The following is a 22738-nucleotide window of genomic DNA, read 5'->3' on the forward strand; positions in this document are numbered from 1 at the left end:
GGTCTGTAAAAATGTTTTCTTCCTTTAAGTATAACACTCTGAGCCAAGACATCATCTGTTCCAGGCTCAGTCAGCTCCAGTTGAAAGCGTGAATGTTCAGCAAGAGGATATTTTTGAAAGGAGACTGAAAATCTGCTGTGCCAGATACCTGAAACGTTGTTAGGGTATTCGGTGGAAAATTTCATTTCCCCATTATAAATAACTGTAGGATATTTTAAGGGATCCAAGACTAGTAACTTCCAAGAGTTGCTTATATTAGCTCCACTGAAATGTGAAATGGAGGGAGGATGTCCAAGGACGGCTATAAAGCTGAATTACCGGATATGATTAATTAAAATAAATAATTCACCATTGATTAAATAGCCCTTAAAATCCCCAGTCAAAGCACCCAAACATTGAGGCCTGCATATTTTGCTATCCACCAAGTAAAACAAAGAACGGACAAAACAGCAATGGAGAAAGAAAGAGGAGGAAAAGTCCCCATGATGATTACTTAAGTTCAACTGCCCTAGAAGTTCTTATTCAAAAAAGCCCGTCTGGTCGCCCATATTTGAAATATTGACTGTTACTGAGCACCACATTTTCTGGTAGTTCCCGGTCCTGTGGATTTCCAGGGAGAAGGACAACTCCAAAGAAGGCGGCATAACACCGACTACGGTAGTTACTGAATTTTTATCTCCCTTTGACCACAGAAATAATCAGCTTCCGGTAACTTCTTTCCTCCTTTGCAGCCCCTACACATTCAAAAACGCAACAAAAAAAGTGAGAGATCTTTGATAGACTGAGGTGCAACGCGCCCGAAATAAAACTGCCCCGCTAAAAGGCAAAAAAAACCCCCCCAAAAACCAAAAAACAAAAGTCTTGTGTGTGAGTTGTGTATGTGTATTTATGTGTCAGTGTGGGGATGTGTGAGGCGTGTGTGCTCCGGTGCATGTGACTAAGTGGTGGGGCGGGGGTGTCAGGTAGGAAACTAACGCAGGCAGTCTGGTCTCTCTTCTTTTTTTTTTTTTTTTGGAAGGGTAAGCCTGACTTCCCTTCGCTGGTCGGCCGCGTGAGGCTGGGAAGACCCTACCCTGGCGCGCGCCTGCAGCGCGGCAGTGCCCGGGGTTAGAGCTCTCCCCTGTGACCGAAAAGATAATTAAAAATCACAGGCGCAGGAGACAGCTCCGTTCCTCGCTGCGCATCAAGTCCGTCGGGATGAGTGGGTCCTCGCATGCCGGGGGCGCCCGGGCTCCGAGGCCAGTGGGCCGCGGCGAGGAGTAGGTTGGGCAGGGGGTGTCCCAGCGGGTGATGCAGAATGAGTCACCCAGGGTGGCAGGCGGCCGTGGGAAGGCCGAGGAGGCGGGAGGGGCGCGGCGAGGAGGCTCGCGTCTGCGGGGGGATTTTTAGGGAGAGGCAGGAACGTGGGGGAGAAAACTGGGGAAGGGAAAGCCGGACGAGGGACGCGTGGAGTTGTGGATGGGGAAAGGGAAGGTAAAACTAAAGCCCCAAAGAGGAAAGAGCAGTGTCCCCTGGACCGCATCCTTACCCCCGCGAGGGCGCTCGCCGAGCCACCCCCGCCCCACCTCCGCTCCCATGGCTGGAGGCCCCGCAGTCGAGAGAGCATCTATTTAGAGGGCAATCCTGGTCCCCAAGCCACTCAACTACAGCTCTCCAAGTTCATCTTGCGCTTGAAATAGGCTCCAGAGACCTCGACAGACACCAGGTCCCTTCTTCCGCGCCCCCCACACTCTCCAGGCCCCTTCAAAGGCGCAGACCCCCAAGCGCCCGCTGGGCTAGTGGAAGCGACGCTTTAAAAAGCGGGAGAGAGAGTCGTGGCAGGTCGCTACCAGGGTGAGAGAGGCGTTTGCGCTGAGCAATAAAAATGCCGATTAACGGGTACGTGGATTGATTTAAGTAAGATGGGGGGGGGGCCGATGAGTGATGACTCAACTATGTTTCTTCCTGAATACTCCGAAGAGGAGGCACTATAACTTCATTTCTTTTATAAAATCACGTATTACTGTGTAGTGTCAGCTACGCTGTTAGGAATCTTTGAAACTCTGGCAACTGATGATTCTTTTTGCAGACAAGTTTTCAAGCTTTGCGAGGTTTAAAGGAGATTGACAGCAAGGAACGTAGCAGTACACTACGAGGAGGGGAAACGGCCCGGTGCCCCCTTCTTAGGGGTGCAATAGCCTCAAGCGGATTTCCCGGCTTCTGCGGGCGCCCCACATTGTTTTATTTGTTTTGAAGGCTCAGAGTTTGAGGCTGGTCGGAGACACCCACGTGCTTCTGACTCTCATCAGCGTAATGATCGCCTTAGCCAGAGTCGTGTCTATATAAACCACAAAAACCTAATCATTAGAAATCCCAGCCTCCAAAAACCACATTTTAGGTAAAACTGCCGGGTTTTTTTTCTGCGCTCCTTCATCCTCTCGACCACAACTTTTTGGGGGATCCAAAGTCGCTTTTTAAACCCACATTGGGAAATAAATACATAAATAAATAGCCATTGAAGCATTTTGAATATTTTATTTTGTAGTTTTATTTTTTTCCCCGGGAGTGGTGGGGGAGAAAGTTAAGACATTAGACCTAGTTTTAGATGCAAAATAGACAATAAAAGATTGAGATTCATGGAAAACTGCTGGGGTTTTCCCCCAGCGAGGGTTTTTGCAACTTATTTTAATCATCAAGCTGACAGTTTTCCAGTCCTTAAAAAACTCATCCTTGTTCTCTAGGAACGACTAGTTTGAATATAGAAGAAAAAAGTGTCCAGCCACCCACTTGAGTTTCTAAAAAGTATTTTGACAAGTGTCCCCTCCATCCCAAGTTTCTGTGTCACTTAAGTCAAAAACAAAACAAAACAAAAAAAACACACCCAAACCCTGCAAAATCTTTTCTTCCCTCGGGAGCCGCTCCGGCAGAGGTGGAGGGGGGGGGGGTAGGGTGGGGGAAGGGTGAAGAGAGCTGAGAAGTCAGCACAGACGCTCAAGAATTTTCCTTCCTCCTCTCCTGAAGTTACAACGAAAAATAACGACAGTCAGATCAGCCGGCGACTCTCTGGCGTCTCAACTTCAACCTCCTCCGACCAAGAGGGGGTTCCTTGTCTTGGGGGGAGGAGGCGAGAAGCAAGAGGACGCGAGCAGGCGAGATCCCCGTAGACCGGGGCCGCCTCTCTCGGCTTCCGAAGCTGCGCGCGGCGCCCCGGGGGCTCCTTCTCGCGGCCGGCGGGCGGCGGCAGCGGCTGCGATTCGCAGGCTCGAGATCCGTTGCCCCGAGATCCGCTGCCCGCGACTTACCTCCTGGCACCTCGAAGCACGAGGGTCAGGGGAGCTTTGCAAAGAGCAGGAGAGAGTGGATGCGAGGAGGTGGCGGTGAGAGGGCGAGAAGAGGAGAAGGGAAAGGAAGGAGCCGAGCCGGGGAGCCGGGCTGGCAGCCGCCGCGGGAGGAATCTGAGTGTGCAGCCGGCGCGGGGGGAGCGGCGGCCGCCGCGGAGGAGGCGGCGGCGGCGGCAGCGGCGCGGGCGGGCGGGCGGCGGCGCGGACGCCTGCAGCTGGGCAGCAGCGCGCGGCGCGGAGCGGCGGTGGCGGGCAGCGCGCGGCGATGCTGGCCTCGGGGCTGGACTGCTGAACCCACTCGGCTCCACCGCCGGACTCGAACTGGGAGGGGGCGCCAGCGCACCCAGGACGCGGTGCCCCACGGGAACCCCACTACAAGCTGCTGCAAACTGAAGCCTCCCGCCTCCCCGGGCCAAACACATCCCGGTGCCCGTTCGCAGCTGCCATCCCGGGTGTTCCAAAGGCTCCGGCAAGATCTGCGCCTCCCGGGTCTCCCCACCCGGCAACCCGATTGCTCCGCACCGCCACCTCTGGCTCCCGTCAGACTCCGCCCGGCAGTCGGCTTCATCGAACTTGATTTCTCACCTCCTCAGCCCCATCACCTCCAGCCCCTTTCCCCCGTCTCGCCTCCACCCCCCCAATTTCCTCCTCCTCGCCCCTCATTTCCACCCTCCTCCCCCTCCCCCGGCCACTTCGCTAACTTGTGGCTGTTGTGATGCGTATTCCCGTAGATCCGAGCACCAGCCGGCGCTTCAGCCCCCCCTCCAGCAGCCTGCAGCCCGGCAAGATGAGCGACGTGAGCCCGGTGGTGGCTGCGCAACAGCAGCAGCAGCAGCAGCAACAGCAGCAGCAGCAACAGCAGCAGCAGCAACAGCAGCAGCAGCAGCAGCAGGAGGCGGCGGCGGCGGCAGCGGCGGCGGCCGCGGCGGCCGCGGTGCCCCGGTTGCGGCCGCCGCACGACAACCGCACCATGGTGGAGATCATCGCTGACCACCCGGCTGAACTCGTCCGCACCGACAGCCCCAACTTCCTGTGCTCCGTGCTGCCCTCGCACTGGCGTTGCAACAAGACCCTGCCCGTGGCCTTCAAGGTAAGAAGCTGCGGCCGCCCCCCGCTCCCCGCCCCCGGCCGGGCGCCGCGGGACCTGCCCGCCGGCGTTTCCAAGCCCACGGGGGCCGGGCCCCTGACCCGGACGGCCTCCATGACTCCTACCTCGGTGGCTCTGACCCGAGGGACCCCCGTCTGGCCCTCTTCCTCCGGATCCCACAGCGGGCTCGGGGCTTAGTGACCCCGCGCAGATCCTTCCCTCTCCCACCTGTGCCCGTAGCCACCACTTCAGCCCTTGTCCCCTTTATCCGTTCATCACCCCTGGAGCCTCCCGGCCAACGTCCCGACCCACTCCTCTGAGCGGTCTCCCCTCCCCCAGGAGCCCCCAGGTGCCCACTCTCGGCGGCGCCGCCGGGACGTGCTCCACCCCGCCCCCACTCCCCAGGAGCGAGGATCCCCAGCGTTCTCCCCCGAGACTCCCGCGTCCCCTTCCCCGGCATCCCGGCCGGGCCCGCACCGCGGGCCGCCGCGCCGCCCCTCCCCGGGATTCCGCGCTCTTCCCTTCCCAACCGAACGCCCTCCGCCCGTCTCGGCGCCCCCTTCTCTGACCCGCTTGCGCCTCGGCGGCTCCGGCCCCTCCCGGACTCGGGGGCCGGTGTTGGTGGGGTGCCGGCGCCGGGCGTTTGCGCCCGGGGCGGGGCGCTGCGTGCCGGCTGCGGGCTGCGGCGCGTGGGCCGCATTATCAGTATCCGAGAGGGTCCCGGGCGAATCTAGGGACTCAGGGAGCGAGTGAGGGGCAGACAGGACGGGGGCGTTTTCTCCGTCTGCAGACCCGCGCCCCTTCCCGCTACCGGGAGGAAGGCGGGGCTGCAGGGGTCGCCGCGCGCCCGGAGGCGGGGGAGTCCGGGAGTCCCCGGCGCCGGACCCTCAAGTGCAAGGCGGCGCGGGCCAATGGAGGGGGCGGGGGCTCGGGCCGCCTCTTCCACCCGGACCCGCTCCCCGCCTCGCCGCGCCCGGGAGGGAGAAGGGAAACCTGTGAAATGCCTTCGGCTCGCCCGCCTTGAAAACTGAGGTGACATTGTGCGATTCGCCTTATTCTTACTTTTAAGGACTCAGACCCCAGAGGTCCCTCCCGCTTCTGAGAGGTCGTGGGAGGCTCGGGCCCGTGGCCTGGGCGCAGAGGGAGTGACTCCCGGGCTGGAGAGCGCCCTGCGCGCGCCCCGCGGCCTCCTCCGCCCTCCCGGCCCGTTAGTTTGAGGGCGGGTCTCAGCAGCCGGAGTCGCGGGCAGCGGCTCCGCAGGTTGAGGGTGTAGGGACCGGAGTCTCTCCGTAAGGCTATCGGGATCCCTCGGGCAGCCCTCATCCCCTCGCGGAGCCCGCAGGGCCGGGAGCGTCCCAGGTTGCTGGGGAGATGGGGTCCCGGGCCGAGCTCCCTCTCGGGACTAGGCGTCTGGGATGGAGGGGGCGGTGAGCCAGACAGGGACGAGAGCGCTCCCAGGAAGATGCTTCCGGCCCTGTTTAGCCTCTGAACCCGCGAAGGTGGGCCTGGGTCCCCTGGGTTCTGGGATTGTGGAGAGCAGGGTAAGCCAGGCCTTGGGGGGAGGGGGGGAAGGGAGGAATCCTGCCAGTTCCTCCCTTGTGGACCCTGGGGCCAAACTCCCACGGGCCACTGGCAGTTCCCGGTTGTTGACCACCCCCTCCCCACGAGCACCAATTCAGATTCCGTGTGTGGGTGGCGTGGAAAGAAAGAGGAGTCCAGGTCAATTAGAGCTGGTTATCTCGCTATGTCTTGTATCAGAACAGAAATCGAATGAATTGTTATGGAAAGGGGATGTTGCACTCTGGGGCAAGTTTCATTTTGCAGTTGGCTCAAGAAATGTGTGTGTGTTTTAACCGTCCCATTTCTCCTTTTATAAACCACTCATTTTGTAGGTTAAGCTTTTCTTCCTTGAAATATGAAAAGCTCAGAGTATAGGCGAATCGTAGAAATTTGGATTTTCACATAAGATATATCTTTTACAATTCATCCTCCAAGGGCCCAGAATTTTCTAATTGGCCTTATGTGAGAACGGAAATTTGTTTCCACGCCCCCCCACCACAAGCCCCTCAAGACACAAACAAAAAAACAACACTGGATGAAAACAGCAAATAATACAAATAAATAGATATTTTATATATAAAATGCCACAAGTTAGGGTATGAAAACGTTAAGGATGGGTGCCTACATTTTTAAAAGATGTCATTTAGATGTCTGATGTTCTACATTCCGTTTGTCCTGCTAAACATGTTTAAGGTATAACTGTCTTGAACTATATTCTTACATATATGGTGCTGAATTGATACTGAGCATTAATATTTTGGATAGAAAGGATGTTTTTGGCATAAAGACAGAATACAATTTAGTTAAAGCTATTCTCAGATAATTTGGCTATCTTCAGGTTTTCTCACTACCACCCTTTTAAAATTATTTTAAAAATAAATTGCTTCCCTGCTATTCATCATACTTATTTTTAATTACAGATTAAGTTTACTTTTAACCAGTAAACAAAACCATAGATAACACATGGCCATATTAAATTGAATGTTTTAATTCATATTAATTAAAAGTTAAATTGAGTTAACCAAAAACTTGACTTTCATGTTTTCCCACCCCCCTACCTGTGTTTAACAAAATTCAAATAGCGGGCGACAGCTGAGATCCACTCAGTATAGAAGTTTTGTCTCTGTTGAAAACATGTGTAGATATTTGGAACATCCAGATTTTGACAATAATTTTTTTGTTTTCATCTGAATGTTAGTAAAAACAACCTCTTTTTACCTTACTTTCGAGATAAAAGCCTGTGAGCTGTAGACTTTCTAGACTCTTGCGACATAATCAAATACATGTGCAAAGAAGAAGTAATATGAAGAAGTCTCAGTTTTAAAAGTGGTGACAGCAATTTGGCTGTCATATTTAGAGCTATGTACAAAGTAAATTATAGTGTTGTTGGGTAGATAGCAGACAGGTAAATATGTTTAATACAGAACTTAATTGTTGAGAAGTCTGGTATTCAAATCAATATAATATTTATTGAGCTCATATTTTATGTCCGTGACACTGAGCTCGGCAAGGTAGAGAATCAGAAATGAATTCAGTAGACTGTGTTGCGATACGTTAACTTAAAACAGCACTTCAGAATGATATTGGCAATGTATTGTATTAAGACATGTCACATATTAGAGTTGTTCATCTGATCTTGTTTTAGGATTATACGAAAGTAGTTAATTCGTTTACACTCTGACATGTAAAAGTGCAAAAACAACTTGTATACTTTAAAATACACCAAGCTGTTTATTAGCGTTATATTTTTAACAAAGTTCTGCAGTTTTGAAATGTTCAGTGCTCCCAGGTGTCAAGGAAATGGAAATAAATATTTTTAACCTTTCTCTCAGGTGTATCTCACTGAAAGCTTAAAATAGTTAAGGCATACTATTAGAAGATCCCAGGCCCTTTCTGTCCTAGGTAATTGTAGTGATGAAAAAGCAATACGCAAATTCAGCTCATTAGTTAATGGTCAGGTAGAAATAGTGGAGAGAACATGTTAGCCCTGTATCCAGTAGCACCCTTGTAAGTTAGGGGTCTGTCAGCATTTCCACCCTGAAGCCTGGTGTTCAGGGTTCATAACTCAGCTGCTTTAAATAGCTTCAAGCTGAAACACTATGCAGAAAATTTAAGTCCAGATGTATATTTTAAAGCTAAAAGTAGTGTAAGACTATTGCACTGTTTTAAGTTAGCAAACGCTGGACTATATATTTACCAATATCATATGTTTTTCTGGCAATGTTAAAGAAAAAAAACACAGTTTTAGATATATCATCTATTGCTCATAGTTAATTCTGCATGTTTAATGATACCTTTCAGTATTTGTCATAAGTAGGGTTTCAAAATGATGGAGCAATTTCTATTTGAAAATAATTTTTCAACATCATTGGCCATTTTTCTCTTCATAAGCAAGTATGCAGCTAATAACTATTTGACATAATGAGTTGTAGTTTCCTTACATATTTAATGATCAGATTTTATGTTTGTGTCTTTTTGAATGTAATTATACCTAAACAAAGAAAAACAGGTTATTAAACCTGTTAAAACTTTGCTAAACCCACTATGAGTTGCTGTGCAAAATTATGTAAATCGTAATAGATCTCAAGTTATGTAAAGACAGACACATTTTTGTGTTATGCCTTTAAATGCAATAAAAATGATTTAAAGTTAAAAATTTTAGGATTGAGTATATGAAACTTACTGGTAAGGTAATGGAAACAAATAATTTTAGATGGAAAATAAATACTCAAACATTTTAGAAAACTTATATTTGAAAACAGGCATGGTAAAATATTGTTCATTATTTTCTCCCCATTGGCATTGCTGTTTGTATCCTTTCAAAATTCCAGAATATCCATCGTTAGATGATCTAAACCAGCTTGATACATGGCTCATAAATTTCTGGCTTAAATTGAAATAATTTCCATCAAATTTCTCTTTGACATGTATTTTAAAAATTATGAAATGATATTTTATATTGTATTTACTCTTTTCTCTACAGTTCAACCAGGTTTTTCTAAATTCTAAGTTAGATTCTAAGAAATAACTGTAATATTTGTGAAACTTTTTGATAGTTAAAGTTACCTTTAAATAATTATCGTAGAAATAAAACTTTTCCTTTTTGCAATTACTCCCTTACCTCTCTGTGTATTCCAAAGAAAGATTTGGTAAGATTCTATCTTGAAAAATAATTATATTTCAATTTTGCTGCAAGTGCAATGTGCCCAGTGATATTGGTCTGTAAGAGTAATTGATCAGCGAAGACTAGACTTCTGTACGTGAAAATGTCATAGGCAATTTAAATTTCCATATAATAAAACCACAAAAACAGTTTTAAGGGCCTGAGTTAATTCTCCATTGTTCCTCTTTCAGAGTAACTCACAGATTTAGTCGTAGGGAGTCTCATAAAAATTTTCAATAGCGTTTCTAGAGTTAAATATTCTTTTACTTTATTTTGCACAAGCTCCGTATCATGTGATTTAAATGCTAGTTATAATGAGGTGCGCTAAATAAAGGAACTTCTTTCTCTATTCTAAAGTGTCAGGACACAAAATTACTTCCCTCTTCCGCATGAAGTTTCTTGAATTATGTAGATTTTATATGTTAAAAGCACCTAGAAAAGTAACTGTTAAGTTTTCGTCACAAATTATTCTTTGCAGAACAACTTTTTGTATTGGGTAGTGTGGAAACAAATTTTAATGCGTGCTAACTCCTAACTAGTTAAAGGGCGATTTTTGACTGCTCTCTACCCCTTAAAGTGTTTTCCATTGCTTGGGTTTGGTACAGATGAAATGTGTAAAAATTTCTTGATTCTTTTGGTTTTCTTTTAGATAAACACAGTCGAGAATCTCCAAGGGAAACTTTTTAGCTTCAGAGATCTACTTTTTGTTTAAACCCTCAAACATATAATTACACTTCTGATTGATATAAAGGCACATACATTACTTCTTATCCCCCCTTTTTTCCTCAGAAAAACATTAGGCAGTCTGCTTTGGTAGAGTGAATAGCAGAAAGAACCAATATATTTAGCCATTAAAATAGAATTCAGCCATAACAGGAAAAGTTGTCACTATATCTTGTTAGTTAGCAATTTTTTTTTCCGGGCCAAGTTGTAAGCCTCATAGAAGACTCACACACTTTGTGGTGACCTATTTGTTTTGTTATTAAATGTAATGCATAAAACATACCAATATTTAATATTTAATTATACTGCTTAAGCAAAGAAAAATGGATTTATGTATTTCACGCTTAGGGATCTTTTCTTTTGTATTTTCCCATATTGAATCAATTTTCCTTTTCTTCTAACTAAAAAAAATCCATTATGTTAAAAATATGCAGTAAAATAATAATGTCCCAGAGCTCTTAAAAATCTTTATATTGGGGCACATTTCTTCGCTTTTTTTAAAATGAAATTTAGCCAGCCTGGAGTGAAACCCATCAGCAGTCCTCCTGTATCTCTCAACAACACCAAAAAATATCTCAGGACATGAAGTAAAAAATTACATATTCAATCGAACCCTTTAAGGAAGCTTATAAGTAAAAGCCTGTGTTTAGCACACAGCTGACTTGGAACAGAAGTTATCCTGCTCATCTTACAAAAAGTACATGATTATGATTGTACTCTATACTTATATAGTCTCTTCTACATTTTACAGACTTTAAAAAAACGATTTCCAATTTATATTGGAAAACGGTAGTTTCAGGAGATGAAGTTACTTGAGATCATAGCAGATGTGTAACAGAGGTGGGGGAGAAGTGGGGCCTCTTGATTTTTGGTGCATTAATTCTCTTCTAAACAGTACAACTTTTCTACCTTCATTAGTGCACTTACTAGTTCCATATTTACTTTGACATAGAAAGCCTCACAGCAGGTGTTAAAACACAATATTCTGAGTGTAAAAAATGTCAAGCATTCAGATGAATACTGGCAAACAGTCAGTTTTTTCAGTATTTCAGTATTTTTCAAATGTGCACATTTTTGGCATTGTGAATTCAAGAAGTTGAAAAGTACATTGCCCCCATCAGGGGTACAGCGTTACCTGTGTTCAGCAGCCGCTTGAGGCACTAGGTCAAGTATGCAGGAAGGAAGCCATGTTCTCAAGGGATTTACCCTTGACCTGGGAGACTTCTCAGATTGAATAGAGTAACCGTACATTCCGGGTAAAGGATAGTGGGCAGGATTCCCTCTCTTCTGGGATGGAAAAAGTTGTCAGAAAACTAGTTTGGAGCAAGGGCATATTGCCGCTAGCTGGGGATGCTGACTCAACCTTTAACTGGGTCTCTCATAGACTATTGGCAGTGGGAAGTGGTGCTCTTTGTGGAGCTCTTTCATTTATTTATTTCAAAAATATTTATCAAACACTTACTCTGTGCCAGGCACTGTTTTGGGAGCTGGGTGTATAGTGGTGAACAAGACAGATGAAGGCCCTTGCCTTGTGTAATTTCTAGTCTAATATAATCTGGGCTCCTAAGAGGGAGTCTCATAGCTTTGGACTAGCATATCAAAAGGAGTAGATGGGTCATTCCTATATGTACTTTGAAATGAGGATCATTTGAGTCCAGTGGGATGCTCAGGAAGTGGTTTCTGTAATTTAAGGACAGCTTTAAGATTTTAAACTGAATAACAAAGTGCTGAAGCAGGAATGGAACAGCCTAAGAGAACAGGAAGGGTGAAAGAAATACTGACAAGTTTGTTTGGTTGTTTCCCTGGCTTGAGCAGAGGGTATAGTGGAGGCGTGTTAGGGGTAGGGTTCAAGGGTGAGGGAAATGCAGCTCTAAAGTGTAGTGATAATGTCTGTTTCATCACATTGTAGGAAATCTGCTTTAATGAGAGTTACATACAAATTGTATTGGGAGCATGGAATTAAATGCTTTGGTTTGCCTTATGGACATCTTGACAAAAGAGGGAGTAGCAGAAGGATGAGGGTAATATTTGCCAGACAGGCAAGCACACATGGATATTGTCATTGGAGGGTAGTGGGGCTACTGTAGCCAGAGCTGTGGCTTAGTCACCACATGGGCATCTGGAAGCCGAACGAGCAAGAGATGGAACTCATCTGAATATTATAGGATCCTGGAAGTTAGTTGAGAGAAAGGATGTTATCAAGGGGCAAGGCCTTAATTCATGGATTAAGAATAGTGTGTTTTATATATGACAACAAAGACTCTGCACCGACATTCCCTTCCGGGCTCCATGTTAATCAGAGGCACCAATTTGCAAGTTAGCCAACCCTGGAGTGTGATCCTTGCCTTGCAGCAGTGAAAATGTTTATTAGACTCAAAGACTGATTATCCTGGATCCTGACTTGCCCGAGTTAATCGGCTGCAGGTTAATTGTTGAAGATTAAGGAGGCAAGTGCGTCATTCCAAGATGGCAGACGGGACAAGACAGAAGTTTGGCTAAGGGTGTATTTTCTGTCTATACCACTCATTTGTCGGTGGTCATTTTCAGCCTCTTATATATCTTTATCCTGTACCTAGACTTTAGGCTTCTTGATGGCTTTGTATGTTCCATGGGTCCCACTGCAGAGTGGGCATTCAGTAGTTCTTTGCAGTGTGATTGAAAGCTGGATATCTAGCTCGAAGTAAGGAGATGAAATGTAGTTCTGGATACCACACTATATTTAGTCTTCCCTATAGTCAGGAACTGTAAGGTTTCCCCTAAATATCGTCTCCCATAGAGCTGACCAGACTTCCTTTTTTTTTCTTTTTGGCCTGTGATCTGGATGAGACCACACCTCAGGGCGCTCCAGGCTGCAGACAGGCGGTGCCTTAATGTGTACAATGCAATCTGCAGATTGGGCATCAGCTTTCCTTCTGTGGCATAATTCCTATGGACAACTTAACATGGGGATTTAATAAAAATGTACATGCATTCTGTGAAGAATCCAACAACAAATGAAGGAAACTTTTGCCTGCCTTTGGAATGGGTGGACCCTGAAACACTGGTCTCTTTGAAGTGGCATCCGAACCCACATGCAGATGCCTCATTCCTGTCTGCCATTACTGGACTAGAGCACTAAGTTCTGATAAGATGCATCATTTACCATGAGACTATATTCTCAGTGTTTAAGCTTTTCTGATGTGCCATTATTGTTGCTGTGTTTCCTGTTTTATGTAGGTGGTAGCCCTCGGAGAGGTACCAGATGGGACTGTGGTTACCGTCATGGCGGGTAATGATGAAAATTATTCTGCTGAGCTCCGAAATGCCTCTGCTGTTATGAAAAACCAAGTAGCCAGGTTCAACGATCTGAGATTTGTGGGCCGGAGTGGACGAGGTAGGTCTCTGATTTTTAATATGGATAATGGAATAAACACATTAGGATCCTCTGATGAAATGTAGGCCTGTCTGTATTCAAATCAGTACCTTCTACCGAATAGAATTACTAAAGGTTTTCTTTAAATACGTCCAGATGAGGTTGAGTGTTTTAGTGAGTACTCAGGCCTTTTTCATTTGTTTTATGATATTGAAAATTCAAACAGTGTTTTCCGAAGAACCAGTTCCTAATTTCACTGGGTGTGAGCATATAAGGTGGAGGGAAGAACAGTTGGAGGTTCAAGTTCTGAGTTACGAGGAGCCAAGTAACTGAGTGCATTCAGTGGCAAAGGGCAAAGAAAAGGGAATGCATTGGATCAATTTCCTGGTAATATCAATTTTGCTCTAAGTTGTAGCAAGGACAGCAAGTATAACGCTCTTCACTTGTCACATATGTTACCTCTATAGGATTTAATTTACTTCTATAAGAACCTATTTAAAAATCATGGTTTTTTACAGAAGGCTTTTCATTCACATAAGTGAATAAGATGTTACTTATGTTAGTATGACTATGTAGATGAATGATCAGAACTCTAAATATTTCTACATTATTTAAGAGTTTCCACCATCCACACCCCCATTCAAATATTAGGAATCCATCAAAAGATCATAAAACAGAAAATAATCCCCTTTAGGGTTTTTATAGCTGTTTCATAAATGGGGTTAATGTTTTTAAAAAAGTCTCAAAGAAAACCAATATTTGGCTTTTATTTACTTATTCTATAGAGAGACTTTTAATCATCATTCATTAGAAGTATTATGTTCATTTATTTATTGATTGAATCTAATATTTCCATGTTAAGTATTTCGATGAGAAGAGAGAAAATAGACCACTTTAGGACTGGGGTGAATTAAATTATAAAGACCTATGGGGTGACTTCAACACAGGTTTGAATTAGGAAATAAGAAGCATCAATTTTTAAACCATGTCCAATAATTGCCCTTTAGTTTGGATCAGATGTCAAATTATTACCATTGTAAAAACTTGATAAGGGAAGTTCAGGCAAGGCTGTTTCCGATGAGTAGTTTTAGTGTACTTTCTAGGAACACGGCCAAGAAGTTGTACTTTTTAACTTAAAAAAAAATGATGCATGCTAATGAGATACGGTTACTGAAAGGTTTGAAATAAAATGAGGCTCAGAGCCTCTGGTAGAATCAAAACTCAAGGGGTTATCTCAGCATCAGGTTTAGTTCACTTTCATTAAAAGAAAAAAAAAAAAAGACACATTCTGTCTCACTGTTGACTGATTAGGTGTGAAGTGTGTATGTGTGTGTATTCATTTTTTTTTTCTCAGTTACTGGTGCAGGTCCACAGTACAATTAAAATTTCTTTTTTCTAGTAAGAATCAAGAAAAATTTGAACACGATGATTTACCTGTATGCTCTGAGTTGCATCTTTCTCCTTATGTAATATTATTTTGTTTTGAACTAGAGTAATGAATTTTAGTATTTAAAAGACCGGGCGCTATACTTCATTTTACTTTACAGATACAAACTAGTGTTTTCATTTATCTTGCTTTTGTATTATATAGATACTCCATAACTTTTCTCTGATCAATTTGAGTAGAAACTATGGCAAAGTGATAGTGTACTTTGTAAACCCTCAACATATTTATTTAAGAAACTTCAAAGAGAAACAAAGGGTGTGCACTGTTTTACTATATTGGCTTTCTGAGTTTTGGCTGGTTTCCCAAATAGCAATTTTTATATTTTAAAAAAAAAAGACAGACTTAACTGCTTGCAGACTTTTCACGCATGGAAGATGAAGAAAGCTTCTTTTGATGAAGTGTAATTATGTCCAAACAGAGCTGACCCCCTCCCCCTATATTTCTTATGATCTTAACTGAAGAAAGTAGGATTTTTCCTTTGAAGCAGCCGGGACTTGGTGGAGGATCTGAAATGCTACAGTTTGCTGCCAGAGGCAGGATGGAGAAATTGGTCCAGACTTGTCTTCGAGACTTAGATTGGGGGTGGGGGGAGCGGGTGGAGAGAGGAAGAAAAATTGATTTATCACTAATAATAGATTTTTATATCATGACATTAACATTATATGAAAGGAAACAGTAATATCAAGCTGAAATGAAGAGGAAAAAAGGACAGAGAATACTGACAAGAGATACCACTCTTTAAAAAAAAAAAATGGGTCAGTTCTTCAGTGGCAGGAAACCCTTTAACCTGCCTGTGTACCTGACCTGCTTTCTAACAGACTCTTTCCAGCTTCCTCTTTGATTTTCACACTTCTACATTTCTCTCAGGTTTTTAAGTCTGGGTCAACATGCTGCTACCATTGTATTTTTTCCCCAGCTATTTAAATTTTCTATTTCAGTAGCATTAAAAAATAAAAAACACCAAGTTCCTCAAACGGTACAGTTTTTTTCACTGGTAGAAATATAAACTCTCAGAAATTGCAAAACAGTGTTTGATTTATAAGGGAGTCACATCACTATTTACTCTGGCATTATGGGTTATCCAGTGACCACAACTTTTATGAAGTACTTTGGAATAAAAGTAGAGCATCGGTGAAACTTGCATTAAGTGAGGAGTGGCTTATATTTTTAAATTGTCTTTTCCTTTTTTCTCCTTTATATTTGAAACAGGAGTATTTAAAGTGACTTTGGTTCTTAAGTTTTCTTGGTGTGTTTCCTCACTTTTGACATCAAGCATGTTGCTTTTAATTTACAAGCACTTCTAAGCACCTGCAGTGTACAGAGCATGGTACTTTGTCAATTTAGGATACAATGCGTGCTTATAGTCTTAACTTTCCCGACAATTTCTGACAGCCCCTCGGGCTAGGTTGGAATTGTCTTTCAATGACAGTTCCTATGTGTATCTCAGAAAATATATGACTTGAAGGACACATTGCAGAACTAGTTCCTAGATGAAGCCAAGGATGCTACAATTAGTTGTCTAATGAGCGCTAGCTCCTTAAGAGCATGCATTTTTATCACTTATTATGGAAAGTAATAAACAATGCGATTTGGAAATTTTTTTTTAATTTAAGGAAGTCATGAATATGCATATAAACATTTGACTTAGGAAATGTATCACTGTTTATAGGGGGAAGAACAAATTACCTAGTTGGGTGGAAGTTTCTTGAACGTTACGTTCATGTTCCTTCTGAAGGGGCAATGAGAAGTGGAAGGAACCTCCTTGGTTTTTGTTTTAGTTGTTAAAGTAAGTACATCTTGATCCTTAGGATTTGATCTTAGAAGACCGCCGTCGGACTCAAATACTTGTTTCCTTTCCCCCAAACCCACCTCTTTTTAAAAGAGGTCTTTGTAGAAAACTGGTTCTGTTTTGAACATTTAGATGCTTTATCTTGGAGGGTGGATTTTATATTTGGCTTTTGTTCCTACCTAAGGTGTTCCTCTGAATTTGGGAGAAGCATCGATGCCTTTTAATATCCTAAGTGAGTTGTAAAAGTCTCAAACAGCAATACTCTTAGAACCGGTTTATATAAACTCATGGGCAGTGTCTCTAGCAGGTTATTTAGAGTCATTAAGGACAACTGAGATGTGTACATCCTTGATTTATGAAGATTTGTGCCACAGATGACAGCTGTCTTCCAAGCACTGCCCTCAAAGCCACTGTTAGAAATGCGATCCTGACTCACAGACCATTGATCCAACCCAGAATGGATCTTTTTACAGTTTAATGCAAATTAACTTTCAATCTAGGGGTTCAGCCCATTCACTCCTCCAGAACTTCCCATTGTTTTAAGGTCCTGATCTGGATCCAGTGGCTTCCTATTCAACTTTCTAATCTCCATTTCTGTAGACATTTCAGTTTTCTATGACTAGTTTAGACTCCTGGCTGCCTTATTCTTCTGGTTAGTCTTAATGTTTGTAATAAATCCTCTGTTCCCCAACCAGACAATTAAATTACTTAAATCCATGTAACATTCAATATATAATGGATGAAATACGATATATCAGTGACACTTTAAGAATAGATGATTTCATCATTCTGACTGACATACTACATTAGTAGATTTATATTTGCTTCTTGGTCTGATAGAGCTGTTTGGGACACATGTAGTAATAAATTACCTATTAATTTCTAAAAATGTTCTCTGATAAAGTTAAAAGGAAGAGCATTAATTTTAGGGTCTGGAAGACCTGGATTCAGGTCCTGATTTTTTCCACTTATTAGCTGTGTGGTTAAATTCCCAATACTCTCTGGGCTTCGGTTTCCTCATTTGTGACATGGGGGTGATAAACCTGACTGGGTAGTATTAAATGAGATAATGTGTATGAAGTGACTGGCACTTAATAGGTTTCTAATCAATATTCATTTTCCCTGTACCCCCTCCCCCTACATCTCCCTCTTTCCTATTTTTTTTTTTTTTCTTGGCCAAAGTATAGCCAAAGAGACTTAAAACTATATATACAGAGTAACAAATGATATGTGTCTTAAACATATTTTAGGAACTTACGTGGTCTGGGTTGAAAAGAAAACCCATTCACTAGACTTGACAGCCAAAGACCTGTTCCACATTAAGCCCTGTGTATAACCTGTTCCATATTAAGCTTTGAAAAGATTGCATTAAACTTTGCATTGCTACATATTGTTTAAGATTTGTGTTTTGATTTCATACCCTCTGCTTTCAGTAAAGGGAAAAACAGTCTCTGACCAGAAAACAAAGCAAAATGAAATGAGCTTTTTAAAGATCTGTCCCAGGAGCAGGCTAAATGAATGCTCTGGCCTGAGATTGCTGAATGTTTTATTGAGTCACTGCTTCACGCCCACCTCTTCCTGTCTTGTAACAGTTTGCAGTTTTGACTATCTGACATGACTAACCGTCGCAAATCTTAACTGATTACAACTGTCAGTGAGTCTGGGTAACAGAGTCTGGTATCTTCTTCTGGAGAAAGCAAACATCCAAATCTGCTCCTAAACTTCCCCCCGCCCCCCCCCCCGCCCCCGTCTTCCCCCCCACCTCTGTTCATCACCTTTAGCTCATTAATTTGAAACATCAGATGTAATATTTCGATGAAGTACACCCTCTGCTAAAAGCAAGTATTCATGTTTACATTGGGAGATGTCATGTACATTTAGCCAAAAATAAGTCACTGTCAGGGAGTCATTTCAAGATTGCTGCTGAGCGAGGATGTATGTTAGGGAAGGGGTGGGCAGGGAGGAGAAAAACTTTGTTCCAGTAATGATGAAATCATCATACCACAGGCACATTAAGGCCAGGACGGGAGACACTGGCTCCTGTTAAAATGATTCCCATAAGAACCTTCCTCTTTCATCTTCTCACTGTAGTGCAGTTAAGCAAATGAAATGCTAAAGCCATGTGAAGTCAATAGCATAATCAACAGTGATTTACTATTGTTCTCTCACGGGGTCATGACCCAATCCTAAATAAAGACTTCTAAAATTTTCTGCTTGGATGTGTTCCTGATGTTGGAGAAAACTGAAGGGAAAGAGAACCCTCTTCAAGAGGTCCAGTTTTTGTTTTCATTAGGGCTCTTGCTACAATTCTTTTTTGGAATTGGAGCCTCCTTGCACAGGACTGCCGTGAAGGTGATGATCTTAGCACTCAGTGAGCTTAGCAACTCCCCAAGGTGGCCATCAGAGGGTTTCTCATTAGAATAAGGAGTCCTGACCCTTGCTGTTTTGTTCCCTCTTCAGCGATGCTTAAATGCAGTTTGGACATCTGTACTGCTATTTTTATCATCAATACTGTCTTTTTATATTCACTGTGGATTTTCTTTCCCCTTTTCTATCTGCAGGCAAGAGTTTCACCTTGACCATAACTGTCTTCACAAATCCTCCTCAAGTCGCCACCTATCACAGAGCTATTAAAGTTACAGTGGATGGACCCCGGGAACCCAGAAGTAAGTGCTTGCCTTCCTACTGGAAATGGGAATAGAGTGTGCAGAGACCCTGTGAGGAATTTATCCCAAATAAGTTAGTGCTACTTTCACATAGTTTCTTTGCCAAGTTTGCTATCTGCATATATTTTTATGAGGGACAATTAGGAGAACTTCACAGTTAGTAGAAAATCAAATTACACTTTTCACCTTTGCCGCAAAATTGCTAAGCCCTACACAACTTTGTGACTTTCCGTTGCTGTAACTTTTTCCTAAAAATTCTGTTCATCCACTGGGCACAACAGACAAGGCAGAACAGACCCACGAGAGCTGAGGAAGAAAACAATAAATTGAAAAGTCCTGAGCTTAGTCAAAAAGCATTTGTGTGTGTTTCCCATGGTCTAAGAATGTGTTTTAACTTTTTAACTCGCCCACTCAGTTCCCTTTATAAAGAGCACACTGCTTAATTACAAAGAATTTATTTGCAAACGATAACTTGCTTGATTGTTACAACACTGTTGTTTGGTCTTGTTCTAGTAATTGCCATAGATAGTTTCTTTAACAGAGTCAAGCCAGGTTTAAATCCACCTTGATTTATTTGTCTCCTGAGACATCTAGAAGGTTGAACCAGCATCATTTTAAGGCAGTGCACACAATCCATTTGGGCTAATATCATTTTCCTCCTAAACCTAAATTAAAACAGGTTTGCCTTCCCTGCCCCGCCCCCAAAACTAATTTCAACATACTCACCAGAGCAGTATTTAAATATATTTAAGGATTAAAGATTATTTGATATATACAACATTAAAAATTCTGTGCCAATGGAAACATCATACAGAACTCTGCCTTTGATGAGTGAATTCATTGGAGGCCTAGGCATTCATTGTGTTTGGAGAGTTTAATTTGGTTTGTGGTGGAGGGACAGCTGGCAGAAATATTTGTTATATAACAGTACACCTGCCTAGACAGTGAGAGTGGCATAGCTCTTCTTCCCCTAAAACCGAGAGCAAAGGGCTGGTGAAGTTTTGCCTCTACCCCTGGCAGCCTGTCCCTGAGCGGTGGGAACACGTGTTGCCTTCCGCTCCTCTGGCCGCTGTTTCTTCTCACGAAGGCTGACTGCTTGTCTGAATTAGGGAGGTTTCCTGCCTCAAAGGCCAGTCTTTGAGGTTTTTCTTTTCTCCGCCTTTCATGTGTATGGCGTTCTTCTAGGTTTTCCAACGTTGGGAGTGCTGGACCTGTCTGCTCAGTTTGAGAATGTCCTATTAGGCTGTGGCCACACACACGTCTCTGGTCGCCCCAAGTCTCCGGTTGTCAGGGCTAGTGGTCACGCAGTGCAGGTGAATCGATCAGCGCAGGGCCGTCTGGCCTGGTTTGGGGTTTTGTCTGACTTTTCTGGACTGCCATCCATCTGGGACGATGCCTTAGGATGGAAGACATCTTCTAGCATTTAATCTAATTAGCCCCTGCGTTCCTGGAAAGGCAGGGACATCCCTCTTAGTAATGCATAAAGCAGGATGGTAGTCTTTTAACATTTAACACGACTAATACTTGTCTTGTAAAGATGTTTCCTGCTGATCTCAGCTGCTTTTCTCAGTTCTTGGAAAAACCATCATTGTGTGTGTGTATATGTTTGTGTGTGTGTGTGTGTGTGTCTCCAGATGTTCACGGGTTGATGCTCAGAGTTGATGGTTGGGAGAGGAAGCGGGGAAAGGTGGGTGCTGCCTCATTCTGAAAGTGGTGACAAAAGGGAGGAGGTACAGTAGCTTTGGAAAAGTCACTTCTCTTTCAAGCGAGGGTAGTATTACCTCATTCCCAAGAGGTTGTTGGCAGAATTAATAGTTGCTAGGTTCACTGCCCTGCGAAGGCAGAGAAGTGCTCTGAAAGCAATGAGGGTTAGGAGTAGAGGGGGCGGCTGGTACTTGTGTGACCTGAGTTCACGCTTTGGGTGCTGCTGAGGGTGGGAGGGGGAAGCAGATACAGAAGTCGAGTGGCAGATCACCGCCCTAGATCAGCCTGAGTAACATTGCTCATGATCCAAAAATATCTGTGGAAACGTGATGTCATTTATCTGACATCACGAGGTGACTGGTCAAACTCAGTGTCTGGATGTAACGAAGGGTCTGGTATCGGTAACATTTTAATCCTACAACCTGGGTTCTCTGTACTGGATTATTTCCTTCTGCCCTGCTCTTGGCCATCTGGGCACTGAATGTTTGTAAGTATAGCTCTCATCTCAATATTGTTCTTTAATTTTGAGACTCCCAGGTGTGGAAAATGCCCAGGATTTTCAACTTCCTTCAACTGTGAGTATGACAGGATTTTGACTGATTTTCGTGTAAGTGATGGTAAATGGAGAATCCTCTAGAACATGGGTTGGCAAACTTTTTCTGTAAAGTGCCAGATAGTAAATGATTTCAACCCTTTGGGCCATACGATCTCTGTCACAGGTACTCAGCTCTGCCAATGTAACTCAAAAGCAGCCTTCACCAATACATAAATGGATGGTTATGGCTGTGTTTCAATAAAACTTTATTTACAAAAGCAGGTGGTGGGTGAGATTTGACACACAAGTTGTGGTTTGCCAATCACTGCTCTAGACTTCAAAGTGGCTTATTTTCTCGACCGTTAACAGAGAAGGACTTCAGAAAAAGGCTTTCCTGAGGGTGGAAAAAAAGACAATGAATGCAATTGTTTTAGCATCTTCTCCCACAGAATTTTAATTCTTTAAGTAGTGGTTGTCATCGAAAGAATGTACGCCTGTTTATTGCTGCAGTGATTTGAAGGGGTTGAGTGTTTCGTGCTCTTGATTTCTGTTAATGGAATTTCAGTCCTTCTTTGGAAGACCATAGTATATATTGAACAGGCTACTTCTGGTAGATGAGCTATTTGAACAAGGACGAGTTCTGCGTTAACTGGTTGGGTCTTTACACAGCAATAACGTAGTGATTAAGGGTGTGGGCTTTTGTGTCAGGCTGTCTGGACTGAAAGCCCGGCTCCGCTGTTTACCAGTTGTGTGGTGGTAGGCAAGTTACCTAAGTTCTCTTTGCTTCAGTTTCCTCTGTTAAAGTGAGAATAATAATAATAGTTAGTGAGAAGAAGAATAATAGTATCTTTCTCATCAGTTGCTGCAAAGATGTTCAGTGATGTCATGTATGTAAAATGCACAACACAGTGACTATCGTGTAGTAAGTGCTAATTAAGCGTGAGCTATTATTACATCAATTTCAGTGTCAGAAGTTTGCTGTAGTTTTGCTTAGAGTACGCTTCCAGGAAATAGATACCATCTAGATTCTGTTCTCTAGGGTAATATTTTTTTTTCTTGCAGATGGCTTTACTAATTTCTGCTCATCAGTAAATAACACTAATAAGTGCTATAAATTGTGCTTGAGCAGGTATTCATGCTGCCTGGGGACAGCTGTACAGAACTGATGATAAACAATTTATTTGCAGCAAAGTCCAAGAGAGGGTGCTTGGATGCACTAGTACCCCTCCTTGGAGGCCCTGCTTATCAGCACATCTGCCAAGACTTGCTTTTCACTCAAAAATCAGAAAGGTTTCATCCTTCTATGTTTTCTGTCTCTGGCAGCTGAACTGGTGCTGTCACATCACAAACAACTCCTTTTCTTAATATACACATCTGGCGTTGGCAGTTGGA

General features: G+C 43.7%; 1 protein-coding gene across 4 annotated transcripts in view; it reads left to right on the forward strand.

Annotated features, from left to right (window-relative positions):
• The first annotated feature begins 3253 nt into the window (after positions 1 to 3253).
• The window catches only part of RUNX2 (RUNX family transcription factor 2), a 227034-nt gene continuing 207549 nt past the window's right edge, over positions 3254 to 22738 (forward strand). For 3 of the 4 annotated variants that reach the window (XM_068557094.1, XM_068557096.1, XM_068557097.1), the window contains exons 1-3: positions 3530 to 4410; positions 13070 to 13226; positions 19003 to 19107. In XM_068557094.1, the coding sequence (XP_068413195.1) occupies positions 4036 to 4410; positions 13070 to 13226; positions 19003 to 19107 (637 nt within the window). In that variant the 5' untranslated portion in view covers positions 3530 to 4035. Of the gene's footprint in view, positions 3357 to 3529; positions 4411 to 13069; positions 13227 to 19002; positions 19108 to 22738 lie in introns of those variants that run through there. The other variant, XM_068557095.1, reaches the window with a different exon arrangement.

The sequence above is a fragment of the Eschrichtius robustus genome, chromosome 12, assembly GCF_028021215.1.
Source record: "Eschrichtius robustus isolate mEscRob2 chromosome 12, mEscRob2.pri, whole genome shotgun sequence".
NCBI lineage: Eukaryota > Metazoa > Chordata > Mammalia > Artiodactyla > Eschrichtiidae > Eschrichtius > Eschrichtius robustus.